Raw genomic sequence first — 15396 nt, 5'->3', positions numbered from 1 at the left:
AATAAAATTCAAGAGTTTATGAACTCAGCATCTGAAAGAATAGCTGTGCGGATGAAGGAATTACTTTGGTTGTGGTGTCAGGGGGCAAGAATTGGGAGAGTCTAGTTATGTCTGGGGTTACAGGGCCTGAAGGAGACAACAGAGAGGAGAAGGAAGGCAAGGAATGTATTGACAATAAGGGTGGGCTTTTCAAAATCAAACTGTTCCTTAACTAGAAATCAATTTGGTTAGCAAGCACAGACTTATTGGAACTTTATTTAAGAAGAATATAGGCATTAAGGTTAATAGAAGGTAGATCTGAGGAGGTTAGTTATGTGTGCTCTGGAAAAGTTGGCTGGATTAGTGGATGAGGGTTTCAGCAGCTGAGGCAAGCAGAGCCATGAGATGTTACTTCCCAGCCAGGTGAAAGTCAGAATCCATGGCACCTTGAAAGGGAAGTTGAGAGGTGGAGAGATGAGGTAAAATTGAGTGCCATTGTCAAAATCAGTGAAGCCGATGGGGTTTTCTAATGTTGCTTATTTGAAGGACAGCATGTAGATTGAAACAGGAGGAAGTGAGGAATAGATCCTCATTGAAGGAATGGGGAATGGATTGGCTAAAACCCAAAGGAAACAATGCATTTGTGGGAAGATGTCATTATTATTGATTGTCCAGCTGTGACTGGATTGATAAGAATGGCAGCAGGTGAGTGCAGGCCAATCTGGTAAATTAAATGATCTGTAAATTGAATGCGATGTCATTGATAGTTCCTTAGACGCAAGTTGTTTTAGATGATCAAATAAAGATTACTTTAGGTCCAATTAGACTTTAAAGATTGTTTACAGAATGTTGGCTAATTAATTACTTGGACTACTTAGATCCTGAGTCTCATGCTTGTCGAGATTTAGCTTCAATACAATTAATCCCATTGGAATCTCAATTGAGTTATTTGAAGTATTATGTTAAAACATGGATTTTGATTGAGGGCCTCTGAAGGAGATTCCATAAAACGTCCCACAAAACAAATACTAGGGTTAGTAAACAAATTAAAGTAATTGATCACTGATAAAAAATAATTGATAAATAATTGATAACAATAAATTGATAATTGATAACTAAAAGCTCTATTAACATAGATCTGTTTTTAATATGTACCATGACAGTGCCAATCTCTAATATTTAGACATTTTACGAACATTCAATTAATTTTATACAAAAAGGCACATTTAAAATTTTAGTTGACCTGTACCCACTGGAATATTTTGAATTGTAGTGTGTAATCCATTTTCACAAAACATCTGCCAAATTGGACTAAGCTTTTGCATTGTTGGTTTAACTTTTTGTTGGTTAATATACAAGTTAACATGAGGTGCAATAGTAATTTTAAAAATAAATAAATAAATAAAAGGTATCAGGATCTGGCAACAAAACAATAAAACAACAAAAACAGGCTTGGTTGGTAGTCCCCTTTCTGCGGAGTTTAATGTTATAATAGAGCGATTGTTCCTACTTTCTTTTTCCTTCTTTTCTAGGGTCTACTATCTTTCTTTACTTCCTTCTCTAATTTCTTTTCTAAGGGGCTTTCTTTTCCCAACACTCTCCTGCACCTTCACGACTCTTGCGCACTTTCCTTACTTCCTTTACTTCTATCTTTTTCTTAAAGCTCAAAAAATGAAGCGGTACAAAAAATGTATTAAGACATATGTGTTGTGTATTATTGTAACTTACCGTACTGCTAATTAAAATAATTTAAAAAACCCCCCAAAAAACTTACAAGTTAACATACAACATACATTTTACATTATTTTTTTGTGACATGTTTTTTTAATCTGGAAATGGTGCAACTTCTCGTTATGTTTTTCTTTTGGAGAGATAATGTTGAGGCCAGGATTTAAACTTATTGCACGGTTAAATGCTTCACCTCGATCCAACAGCTTTATGATTCAGCACACTATCCCAATTAATATAAAGCAGATTTGCTTGATCAATGTCACTTTTAAGATCATTAAATTTGAGATTTATTTGGAGAAACCAAATCAATGTAATCTCCAGTTATGAGAAAAGAACAGACAGTTCTTTGAGTTTATACCAACAGGGATCTATTAATCTGCAAGTCCTACTGTATTTGAAAGGTAAACTAAAACATCAGTGCATTTTTCAAAAATGCAAGATCCTAATGATGAGGGGGATGATTATTCGGCTCAATTATATTTCTGCAGTGCGGTTATGTGTTGTCAACAGTACATAACCAAGTTACTTGTAATTCTTCTCCTGGTGTGGCTAAACTAAAATATGATTGACCATTATCACCTGCTCCTTTCCAGAACAAGCCCTTAATGTTTTAGAACCAGGATCGATAATTCTCTGAAATAAATATCATGTATGCGAGTAATTAAATCATTCTCAATATCAGATCTGTAAACCAATAATAAACCAAATTTTCAACAATGTATGCTTGTCCTCAAACTGTTAATTCACCAATTTTCTATTTTTTTGCCTTTGCATTATGGTGCAAAAAGAGTAGCTTACAAATCTCAGTTACTTTCTTATTGAAGTGACGAAATGCAGAGTAAATATGACAAACTGGCACAAACCTACACTCCCTTGATGTGCATCCTATAAACATTAATGCCAATTTTGCAGGACATTGTTGGCAATAATCTGCCATTTTGATTCTTTATGTGAGAGTTATCAGCCGTATTTGAAACAGGTTACGTTATTTGGGTTTGACGCGAGTCAGTATAAACTGGTTCAACTTTATGGATGTTACAGAAGCAAACTCCACTGGGAAAGTCAAACAAGAACATAGTGAAATTGGTTTAAAGCCCAACAAAAGAACACAAGTTCTTGGAGACATACCTTTCATCTGAGTATAGAATTGAACTTTTAATCTGCAATGACATTGAAGTAACATTTAACAATAAATTCATCAGGAAGTTGAATTAAAATTCTCTTCATTTTTCTAATTTTTAAGTGAATCTCCAAGACCAAAATGGCAAGGTTAAGAAGAGACGGTCAACTTTTTTGGTGGGATCTCCATAACAAATACACTGTACTTAATTACCCCTGAGTAATGTGTATGGATATCTTTGTTATTGTGATCTTTTTGATTTTTATCTTGTACAATTGCTGCATAAACCGTTACTGAGTTTGTGATCATTGAAATCGATTAAGGTTTGTCTGTTGTGTCTTCCATTGTTTGTTGATTTTGGTTGCAATGTACGCTACATGTTGTCCCTGTTGTGACTCTTCACTGTTTGTTTCTGTTTTGTTTGTTGTCCTTTTTCATCATAGGCAAATTACAGGATGGGAATATGGAGAACAGCCAGAACAAAGGTAACAATGCTTCTCAACAGTCAGACAATCTTATTGTGTATTTTACTCTGACCTCGCTGCAACATAGTTCAGATGATCCCCTTTATAAAAAAAAAATTAACCACAGAACAGTTATTTACTAACACCTTGCAATTCTTTTCATACAGGGTATTTATCTTTCATTTATGTTGCAAATACATATGGTGATGCAGCCTCCATCAACTTGATTTCGTTAAGAATCTTAAATGTTTTGAGACTCTAAGATGCATTTCACCTCCACTGTCTATCATTTTGACCTGCTTTGGCCAATATCTCAAAATGTTGCACTTTGGAATTTCCTATAAATATCGCTTTGCAAAATACTTTTGCTTGTATTATTTCCATTATTAATAAATGATGGACTACTAATCTTACACAGTTGTCAGGATGGAGTGTAAAGTGGAAGTTAGCGTCCCACAGAAAAAAGGTGAAAAGATAGCTAAATTCGTCAGCCCACCGATGATCCAGGCAGTAAACAGGGAACTTGGCGCAGATCTTTTCCCTGTTTTTATCGAAGACTATTAGAAGGCGCAACTTAAAGAATGGAGGAAGAATAAGGCAGATATGTTTACAGTGAAAATGGAATATGTGAACATACATTTGTAATAAGAATGGTTCATGGATCGTTGCTATTGAAACCAGTTAAATCTTACAAAGCTGCTTAAGAAACTATGCCAAATGGTATCACCTGCTTTTCACAGTGAAAGCGGGTGTTTTTTTAGTCAACAGTTGACCTCACTATATATGTGAGGAGTGAGAATGCAAAGAATGGTCTGATGTCTTATATCTCCATTGCTTATGGCACAGCATAACTCAGCCCCATCATTACTTTGTCTGAATCAATTTCTGAATGTAACACAACCCTATCGTTTAAGCATTGGAAAAGGTTAGCAGAATGACAATAACAGATCCAGTAGATGAAAATAATTTGATAGAGGTTTTACTTCCCGGCAACCCCGAGAAGAATGGAATGCTGGTAGGGGAGTGGTCAATGCCCCAGCCTTTCTCTACTGTCATTTATTCTGGCAACTTGTGCCAAAATGTTGGTGCCCAGCTGTATTAGTTATGCATATCAATAATCTAAGATATGCTTTAAATATTGATGTCAATGGGGAAAAGGGGATCTCCAAGGCCATGAAGAGCTGATGTATTATCTTGACCATGTGTGAAATTGATATCTCCTGTCAATTGAGCAGCTTCCCCTGCAACCCCAGCAATACCTGACCACTGGCTGCTAACACAGCCTGCTTCTGAAAAGGAGAGGTCTGTTCCTATAAGGATGGCATGTTTGGCTGCATACTTCTTTCATTATTTGTTTATCCATTTTAATAAAGTAACCAAAAATTAACAGTACAAGATCCATTAGATTTGTAACTCGTGGCTTTATTTCTTAATGTTAGTTTGGGAGAGTTGGAGATAAATCATCTCCTGGATAGCACAGAAAAGGAAAATTGATATTAAGAACTTGATGAGACCTGAGGCATTTTTGGGATTAATGAAGGCTCCAAAATGTTTGCATTGAAATTATTTTTGACTGGCTTTCTTTTAATTTGTTTGCATTTAGCCAAGAAACAAGATGGTGCAGCTGCCATGGAAATGCAGCCTCTGAAGAGTGCAGAAGGAGGCGATGGAGAAGAGAAGGAGAAGAGGAAGGGGGGCTCAGCCAAGAAGGAGAAGTCTGTCCTGCAGGGGAAACTCACCAAGCTGGCGGTACAGATAGGGAAAGCGGGTGAGCCTTTTGCCAATTCAGGGAACTATTAATTCAGACAAGGTAAAATCGGAAAAGCTGCAATGTTAATAGGATGGAAGGAAGTCTTCATTAAATCAGGGGAATCTTCAGGCAACCTTTCAAATAGCCTGTTCCCGCAGCCATATTGTCTACCGACGAGTTTCATACTACTAATGGTGGAATATCCCTGACGCAGTTGAACTGCTGTGATATCATTTGTTGATAGGATCCTTTCAAAACAAGCCTTAGTTTAAAAGTGTGGCTGGAACTGTAAGGCGCATTCAGCAATGCTCAACACACACTTATCGTGGTCTTTATCCTGCTATCATCCAAGTCAAATGTACCTTCAGAGTTGCATTTAATTCAGAGTTGCATTTAATTCAGAGTTGCATTTAATTGCATTTTGCTTCAGTCAATTTCCCCAGACACAAAAAAAAGTTCACAAAAAAATTTCACCTAAATAAGAGAACAACAATAGAGATATTTTAACTGAATAACATGCAGGATTGGCAAACACCGAATAACATGCAAGATTGGCAAACCCCGAATAACATGCAGGATTGGCAAACACCGAATTACATGCAGGATTGGCAGGATTGGCAAACACCGAAAAACATGCAGGATTGGCAAACACCCGGAAGTAGTTAAAGGAAGGCTGTCAATTATTTTTTTAAGGCAGAGATAAATAGATTCTTGATTGGTATGGGTGCCAGGGGTTACGGGGAGAAGGCAGGAGAATGGGGTTGAGAGGGAAAGATAGATCAGCCATGATTAAATAGCGAGGTAGACTTGATGGGCCGAATGGCCAAATTCTGCTCCTTTCACATGATCTTATGAAAATATATAATTACAAAAGGTAGGGAAAACAAGAGTATTAAGGTTATGGGGTAAAAGAGAGAGAATAGGTGTCAAAAATATAGGATAACAAAATGAATTTATTTTATCTTATTTCGAAGCATATATTCTAATTGGTCAAATTTTCAATCACTTTTCAATGATGCTGCTTTTGAAAGACAAAAAAACATAATAACCCAAAATAGTGGAATTTGACAAACTGAGTTCAATCAGAGATAGAAGTCGTAACATTCCCAGAGTGAATATTCATGGATCTTGCCTTGAGCATGAGGAGTAACTTTGGTGGTAGATCTACAACACCCGAAGGCTTAACGTGAACTATCTTGAAGCAAATGCTGCCAGGTTTCTATCATGGCCTCCATCATGGTACAATAAACTAATCTCTTGCGCATGCACCTCCCTTTCAGGAAAATGCATTCGATTTCGAGATTACTCTGTTCACCCACAATCTTTGGTATCTTTATATTAATTGAATTAACCTCATCCTTTGTGTTTAATCTCCCAGAATATACCTTTGATATAACATTGGTATAAAATAACAATAGCCACTCGCCTGCACACTCTGCTAACTTGTTTGCAAGCTTTCTTAAAATCTTTGGCATTCCTGCTCAATGTGTGTTACACCTTCTAAACAATAAACCTCCCTGTGAACATGTCAAATATAATGCCAGCACGTTGACAGTATTTATTTAATTTTTTTTCAGGATTGGTAATGTCGGCAATCACAGTTATTATTCTTGTGTTATACTTTGCCATCGATACTTTTGTGATTCAAAAGCTGCAGTGGCTGCCTGAATGCACTCCGGTCTACATCCAATTCTTTGTTAAATTCTTCATTATTGGTGTCACTGTACTAGTTGTGGCTGTCCCAGAGGGTCTCCCACTTGCTGTCACCATCTCCCTTGCCTATTCTGTGAAGGTAAGAATATCTTTGCAATCAATGTTAACCTATGATGAGCGTTGAAACGGCACTCTGCCTGTGATTGCTGGAGTTTAGAAGAATGAGGGGGGACCTCATCGAAACGTACAGAATAGTGAAAGGCTTGGATGGAGTGGATGTGAAGAGGATGTTTCCACTAGTGGGAGAGTCCAGGACTTGAGATCATAGCCTCAGAATTAAAGGACGTTTTTTTAGGTAGGAGATGAGGACAAATTTCTTTAGTGAAAGTGTGGAATTCATTGCCACAGAAGGCTGTGGAGGCAAAGTCAGTGGATGTATTTATGGCAGAAATAGATAGATTCTTAATTAGTATGGGGGTCAGAGGTTATGGGGAGAAGGCAAGAGAATGGGGTTAGGAGGGAGAGATAGATCAGTCATGATTGAATGGCAGAGTAGACTTGTTGGACTGAATGGGCTAATTCCGCTCTTAAATAACCGATGTGATCCCAGTAGCACCTGAACTTGGCACACATTAAATATCGGTAACAGATTTCTGAAATTGGTTTTGCAGAGTCTCCGTCTTTTAAACTCCCGAGTTTCTAAAAAAATAATTGTGGTTTTATGATCAGATTTAGAGGGATTATAGGTCAAACGCAGGCTGGTGGGACTAGTGTAGATGGGACATGCTGGCTGATGTGGGCAAGTTGGGCTGAAGGGCCTGTTTGTATACTGAAATACTCTATAACCATAATGGGTCTTAATGGGTGTTCATTAGGAAAGTAGTTTCTAATGGTATCAATTTGCAATTTACTATCTTTATCGTCTCAGTTTTTCTGGTTAGTTTTATGGATTTACAAATGAGTTGTTGCTTTTAATCAGTCATATTAAACTATATCAATAACGAGACTGAAATAACGTGAAAAAGAAATTGAGGAAATGGTTGAGATATTTTGCAAGATTTGTAAAAGGGTAAAAATGTTTGCAATTTCATATGTTTGATAATGAAACCTTATATATGGAAATGTGCTTTCATTGTAAGTGTAAAGACATTCGTTATAGACATTCTTAAGGTTGAGGTTAACTCTTTTCCATCACTGATTCATGGCTGATGAGTCGTATGTGTGGCCTGCTGACTCTCTACATAGAGCAGGTAGTGCTTGTTGGATTAGTACATGCTCATTCTGTTGGTTGTTCTCCCATCAAGAAATTCAAAATGTTTAAGAAGGAACTGCAGATGCCGGAAAATCGAAGGTAGACAAAATTGCTGGAGAAACTCAGCGTGTACGGCAGCATCTATGGAGCGAAGGAAATAGGCAACATTTCGGGCTGAAACCCTCTTCAGACATTCAAAATGCTCTGGGATGCTCTGGGATGCTTCTCCACCAGTGTGAACAATCTTGGAGCAGGGAGTCCCATGTCCCAGTGCGATATAATTTTTTTTTCAAAGAGGCACGAGAAATTCCTTGAAGGATTCTCTCTTGTTTTCCTGGAAATTGCTTCCGCCACCACCACCCTTGCTCATATCCATGCTGGTTTAACATCAGCAGAGCATTTATGCCGGGAGAAGAAACTGAGATGCATCTTCCCATTGGATCCAGAGGATATTGTGGAGGCAGCATTGGTGGTATTGCTTTGGTTGGATCATGTTTCTGTAATTTGCAGAAAAGCAGAGATCACTGCTCCTCAATAGTTCATGAGGTTGGTGCTGGGACTGAGGTCTTGGTCTTCTGTAGGATGATCCTGCCCTTGAGGACACAAGGAACTGCAGATGCTGAAATCTTGCATTGAACACAAAGTACTGGAGTAACTCAGCGGGTCTGGTAGCAGCTGTGGAGGACATAGATCAGCTATGTCTTCCATACACATGGGACGCTTTTTTCAGAATGATGGCGTTTTGAGTCAAGACTTTTCCTCGGGTGATGTTGCAGGTTGGGATCCTCCTTCATGAGCCCATCCATGTCCTCCAGAGATGCTGCCTGAGCCCGAACTCATTGGATGATTGTAAAGGGTGATGGATTTCAACAATGTTTGATCTAGGTGGCTCTAGACATATGGGAAGTGAACAATATTGTCTTGTCATGAATCTTAGTCAGGGGATCAAGTTGATGAAAAAGCTTTGTCTTCATTGTACGCTTCAGTAAAGGGATCAATGATGTTTTGGAACAGATCCCTGATTTGACAACCCAAGAGAAGACTTGGGATTTCATCAGTCCATTGCAGTACCATAAAGTCTGTAGCAATACACAATACAATAAAAATAACAATTTACTAACATTTGTTAAGGATGTTTTTCTTTCATCCAAAACAAAATCCAGTTACCATTCTAAATCTGATTGTCAATTGTGATTAATCAAAATTTAGTTTCTTATCTGTAATTTAAAATAAGGTAGTACCACCATTGTGGAATCTTATTACTCATTACTGCAGGAAGAATACAGTATGTGATGGGTTTATCATGCCTGTTTTATTGGTAAGGCAATAAGCACTCAATGTGCATGTTTTCATCACAGTGGGAGAATTTTCCATAATTATTGAATCAATGAATCAATGTCTGTTCATGATTACATTGATGTGAAATATATTAATCTATATTCTCTAAATGTGTGTAGTACCTTTTCTACTAGGATTTGATTCTGTGGTTAATATGATGTTATGACGCTCCATACAATTGTCAACAAACTTGGTTGGAATGTGCTACTGTACTGTATTGTACTGCACCCCAAGTTGAATCTCATAATGAAATTTCTGCCCATGTAGTCCACTTGAAGGGTCCCGGAGGAGTGGTATAATAATTGACCCATGCTGATTTTACAGAACTGCCGCCTCAGTTTTACTCGGTAAGCTAAGGTAAATTTGGGCCATAGTCAGTAGACTGGAACTTCATCGAAATGGAGGAGCTGGAAAATTAATGTGTATTTTTTATTTTACAATTCGTATTCATAAGTTGCAAATGGGAAGAAAAGAAAACCCTGACGAAGGGTTCCAACTTGAAACATCACCCATGCTTATTCTTCAAAGATGCTGCCTCACCCGCTGAGTTACTCCAGCACTTTGTGTCTATCTTTGGTATAAACCAATATCCGCAGCTCCTTCCGACACAGAAAAGAACGGGTTATTTTTAAGTTTAGGCACCACTTGCTCTTTCAGCTGCAGAGTTATGGCATGTTAAAGCCCATGGCAACATACTGCTCATTCTTTCAGCCAGTGAATTGGTGATGGTGGGAGTGGGGGAAGCTGTAAACAGAGAGAAAAGGAGAATTTCTCAAAAGTCTGTGCCATAAAAATGTCAACAAATATTAATTTTAAGGGAGCAATTATTTACTAATCTGTTGTGCTTTCTTTGACTAGAAAATGATGAAGGACAACAATCTGGTGAGACATTTGGATGCCTGTGAAACCATGGGCAATGCCACGGCTATCTGCTCTGATAAAACGGGCACTTTGACCACAAACCGAATGACTGTTGTGCAGGCTTATATTTGTGATGCCCATTATAAAGAAGTTCCAGAGCCTGATGCCCTCCCTGCAAAATCTCTGGACATTCTTGTGAACGCAATATCTCTCAACAGTGCTTACACGTCCAAGATACTGGTAGGTTAATTGTTCTTATCCGCACGCCATCTACTGTTCTTGACTGTATTGTTCTTTGTGAAAAAGTTTGGCTCCATCTAGGTTGCAAATTGATGATTAGACTGAGAAGTTTCATCTTCCAGAGGTCATCGGCAAACTCAAGTGAGTAAGATACCTTTCAGAGGTAAAGGGCAACCTGCACAAGTGTTGGTGGAGATAAGAGATAAAGTTGTGGATATAATGCTTTGTGCTGCCAAGAGGGTTTACAATTGTCTCTCCCTATGTATTCCCTTGACCTTCAGAGTTTAACAACATGTGACTCATTCATAGCTCTATTTACAGTAACAAATGAATGCACTGTAAAATCAGGGGAAAGCAAGACATACATTATTTCCAAATGTGTGCTACTTCCAGAACTCTGTGTGAGACTCGTACCTTATAACTATCAGGATATTAAGTAATATCTAATAACCCATTTGTGCATTGTAGTTGGGTTTGTTTTTTTTCTGTTGCTGATTTAGTTATTTTTACCAAATAACAGCAACAATATCAGTCATTATATGATTTATTGAGCTTCACATTGTTTGCATGTCCTTACTTTTAAAAAGTATACATTTGTGGGTCAGTAACTAGATCAGTATCTGTAAATATTCCTAAACCCCTTCTGGTCACAAGTCATTCATTGGTATTGTTCATGAGAAAAACATCCTATGTCATGTGTGAATAGGCTGGATGACTTACCTCCACAACAATTACATGTTACACGTTGCAATACACGGCAACTTACATAATCAAATCAATTATTCTCTTAAACTTCATAAAGATATATCCGTTGGTCATGGTTCAGTATCCGTTCCTATCTGAGAAATACATTGTTGACTTCTTTTACTCATCTGGACGCCCGCAGCAGCGGCGACTGCGGAGGGTTAAGGTCCCGACCACGGGGGAAAATGGAGGAGGACTGGCCAAATGTTGTGCCTTCCACCACAGTGATGAATGCTGTGGTGGATGTTTGTGTTAAATTCTTATTGTGTTTTTGTGTGTTCTTTTTCATTGTACCGCTGCTGGCAAATTCATTTCACTTGCACTTTATGTGCAAGTGACGAATAAAACTGATTGATTGATTGTTGATGTTGATTAAGTCAAATGTTCGACTGACCTGAGTGCCTGAAGACCATCTTTGTGTAGAAGATCCTGCTGGATTGTTCAGGTTGGGTTAATCACTACAACCAGATTACTCTTCTTACAAGCAGATAATACATCCATTTAACTTTTTTAATTTTAGTTTAGTTTAGAGATGCAGCGTGGAAACCGGCCATTCAGCCCACCGACTAGCGATCCCCGCACATTAACACTCTCCTACACACACACCAGGGACAATTTACAATTTTACCAAGCCAATTAACCTGCAAACTTGTACATCTTTGGAGTATGGGAGGAAACCAAAGATCTTGGAGAAAATTAATGTGGAGAGCCTACAAACTCCATACAGACAGCACCAGTAGTCAGGATCGAACCCGGGTCTCTGGTGCTGTAATCGCTGTAAGGCAGCAAGTCTACCACTGTACCACTGTGCCTATTGACCATTCTAATCTATCTGCCTTTCTATCTACCTTTCTAATCTTTAATACTTTCAGAATATTAGCCTCATCACAAGTCATGAGAATTAATTCCACAGTTGTACAACACTCTGCCAAAGTGTTGTCATCCTCTCTCTCCCGCCCGTTCCTTGAGTTTGTTCTCTGGCCTATTTACATGCTCTTATCTCAGGTGGCCTGAGCACAGATCTACACTTCAACCTGTCCCCAAATTACTACTGCTCCCAGCTTCTTCACACTCCAGGGGAGATATTTATCACTTCATTTTCACGGTTTCACATTATATGGATAGTTTTTGGTGTCCTCTCTGTAGTCCCCTGTGGGTGTCAGAGGTTATGGGGAGAAGGCAGGAGAATGGGGTTAGGAGGGAGAGATAGATCAGCTATGATTGAATGGCGGAGTAGACTTGATGGGCCGAATGACATCACTCCTATCACTTATGATCTTCTCACAATCTCGAGTTACATGGCAATTGGTGATAACATATCTGAAACGTGGGTGGCTGTGTGACGGGGTGATCACACACATTGCAAGGTGGCACAAAGGGGAGAATTTATAAGTGCGCGGCAGAAAAATGGAATGGAACAAAATAAAAGAAAGAAGAGGAGTGATAGTGATCAAAAATAATCTCATCAATAAGCCAGACATCTTGTTCTGTGAACTCCAAGGTTTATACCAATGATCTGCTATTTGATGTTAAATAAATCTCAAGTCTGCCCCATGGCCTGAGATTCGATTGATATCAGTGGAAATTCCATGACTGTAGATGAGAAGACAATGGAAATGGAACAATAATGTTTTTCCTAATTATTTTGATTCGGTTTAATGTTTTAATTATTTCTAATTGCTTTAAAAAAAAGTTATTTAATGATCTAATTTAGTTAAGCTGATTTAAATGTCAGTTCAATATATTATTAGCTTTTGATTTGGTTCATTACATTATTTAATATAGAATATTTTATTGTTTGGATGTTTTTGATTGTAATATTCAACCTTTTTGACCCCTGAAGTGGCCTGTCACAGCTTTCCAGTTAACTTACAGACTTAAGGTTTGCCAATCACACAACCTAACTTCCTGAAAGGCCAAAGTTTATATGGGCTGCATCAGATTTGGCAGGTTTGGCAACTATTGAACTTGTTTTGAGTTATTCTATGTATTGTAAGTGAACTGAGACTTATTCTGAATGAACCCAAGTTAAAGGCGGCATTGTTTTTACAATGTAGCTACATTTTTTTATAACAATTATTTGATAAGTCAGGATGCATACCAAACACCCAAAGAGCTGCAAATGCTGGAAACCAGCACTTAAAAAGCATATGTTGGAAATAATCAACAGGTCAGGCAGCATCTGTGGAGAGAGAAACTGAGTTCTTCATTCGGGTTTCACTGACTGCCAGGGAAGGGAGATGGTGGGAGACAACAAAGAGAATGCCTGTAATAGAGTGGGGACCAAGAGAAGACAACTGGATTCGACTGGTGTTGACTGGGAGAGGGTGTAAAGACTTATGGGCCTGTCCCACATAGGCGACTTTTTAGGCGACTGCAGGAGACTATGCGGTTGCCACACGGTTGCCACATGTTAGCGGGTGGTTGCCGGGGAGTTGCCTTCATGGTCGCGAGGAGTTCCCGCATTCTGGGAACTAGTCGCGACCTCATTTTGGTCGCCGTGAATTTTTCAACGTGTTGAAAAATTAGCGGGGACTAGAATGGAGCCGCCATGGAGAGTAGCAAGAATTCTAGTGCCGTAGGTGGGTCGCCAGGAGGTCTAAGGTTCTCAAAGGTTCTCGTAGGCTGTAGTCGATGCTGGCCAGTGAATTTCATTGGCTCATTGGGAAAAAAAACGTACGTTTTCAGAACCAAGGATAACCGACCGGTAATGTTAATGTCCACCGAGCTTCACTGCCGTGTATCTCTGGCTTCTTAAAAGTTGTCTCCACTCCTTCTCCCCCCCTCTCCATCCCCTCTTTTAAAGGGCTTACTGTACACTGTGCTTAGCCATCTTAATTACAGCACCAACCAACCTGTTCATTGCGGTGTGTATCTGTATCACCTTGATCGTGGAATTTCACGCTGACAGCGCTCCCCCGCTTGCCCTGTCTCCTGCCTGCAGAACGGGCTGGTGAAGGAAGCCGGTGAAAAATCACCTAAGTGGGACAGGCCCATTACTCATTGTTGCTGGAGAATGTTTACCACAAGCGAGTGTGGGGGAGAGACAATACAACTCTGCTGGAACTGTAAGATACAGACGGCATCAGGGGCTGGCAAATGGAAGTATGAGAGAATGCTACAAAATCAAAGCAGATCAGGCACCACCTTGGAGAAAGGAATAATGGCGAGGCACAAAATAAATTGCAGATGCTGAAAATGTGAAACAATAATGGAAAATGCTGTTCACACTCAACATGCCAGGTAGTGTCTGAGGAGAGAGGAAAACGATGAATATCCAGGCAGACACGGGAGGTTATCAGCAACAACAAACTGGGCGAGGGCATGATTAGCCTCATGCTGCTGTTCCAATCATCAACTGGATGGTAACTAATTGAAGGAATTGGATGCTATTTTACATAATTCACCGGTGGAGAGGTTATTTCACTGCACTGCAATTGCTTTCCCTCTCACTCTCGAGTTAAAGAGCCTCTGACTGAAGTACTACTCAGAGAGTACGAGCCGAGTCATACAGCACAAATACAGGCCCGTCAGATCACACGCCCACACTAACATTTCAGCTCATTTACTCAAATCTCATTTGCACACAGTTGGCCTGCATCCTTCTATACTTTGTGTATTTGACTGCCTTTTTTAAGCATAACTTAAACTTAGTGATTGTATCTGATTTCACCACCTCCTGTGGCAATGTATTCCATGCAGCAACCATTCTCTGTAAAGTATATTTGCCCTCTTTAATCCTCTTTAAAGCTCCTCCTTCTCACCTTAAACCTATGTCCTATAACCTATGGCCTATAACCATTAAAATAATCAATCAATCAATCAATGTCCTCTCGTATTTGATAGCACAACCAAAGAAAAACAATTTTGTCTAACTCTCTCAGCTATGTTTTTTAATATTTTTTTACAGCTCTATAAGGTCACCCCTCAGCTTCCTTTGAAAACAAACCTTGTTCAGAGATATAGCATGGAAACAGGCCTTTTTCGTCCCACCAACCAGCGATCCCTGCACAAACTGAAGAAGGGTTTCGGCCCGAAACGCTGCCCATTTCCTTCGCTCCACAGATGCTGTCGCACCCGCTGAGTTCCTCCAGCACTTTTGTCTACCTTCGATTTTCCAGCATCTGCAGTTCCATCTTGAACTGAATACCTAAACTACCTGGTCTGTCCCCACGAACAAAAGTCCTCCAATTCAGGAAACATCCTGGTGAATCTCTTGTGGACTCTCCCCAGCAGAATTACACCCTTCTTAGAGAATAGCAAC

General features: G+C 39.2%; 1 protein-coding gene across 13 annotated transcripts in view; it reads left to right on the top strand.

Moving 5' to 3' along the window:
* The window catches only part of atp2b2 (ATPase plasma membrane Ca2+ transporting 2), an 840804-nt gene that overhangs the window by 646779 nt on the left and 178629 nt on the right, over positions 1-15396 (top strand). For 11 of the 13 annotated variants that reach the window (XM_055648263.1, XM_055648251.1, XM_055648255.1 and 8 more), the window contains 4 exons: positions 3274-3315; positions 4898-5062; positions 6622-6836; positions 10146-10388. In XM_055648263.1, the coding sequence (XP_055504238.1) occupies positions 3274-3315; positions 4898-5062; positions 6622-6836; positions 10146-10388 (665 nt within the window). The remainder of the gene's footprint in view (positions 1-3273; positions 3316-4897; positions 5063-6621; positions 6837-10145; positions 10389-15396) is intronic. The other 2 variants (XM_055648260.1, XM_055648262.1) reach the window with 1 other exon arrangement.

Source organism: Leucoraja erinacea, chromosome 16 (genome assembly GCF_028641065.1).
Source record: "Leucoraja erinacea ecotype New England chromosome 16, Leri_hhj_1, whole genome shotgun sequence".
Taxonomy (NCBI): domain Eukaryota; kingdom Metazoa; phylum Chordata; class Chondrichthyes; order Rajiformes; family Rajidae; genus Leucoraja; species Leucoraja erinaceus.
The sequence above is the reverse complement of the archived record's forward strand: the minus strand, read 5'-3'. Positions and strand labels throughout refer to the sequence as shown.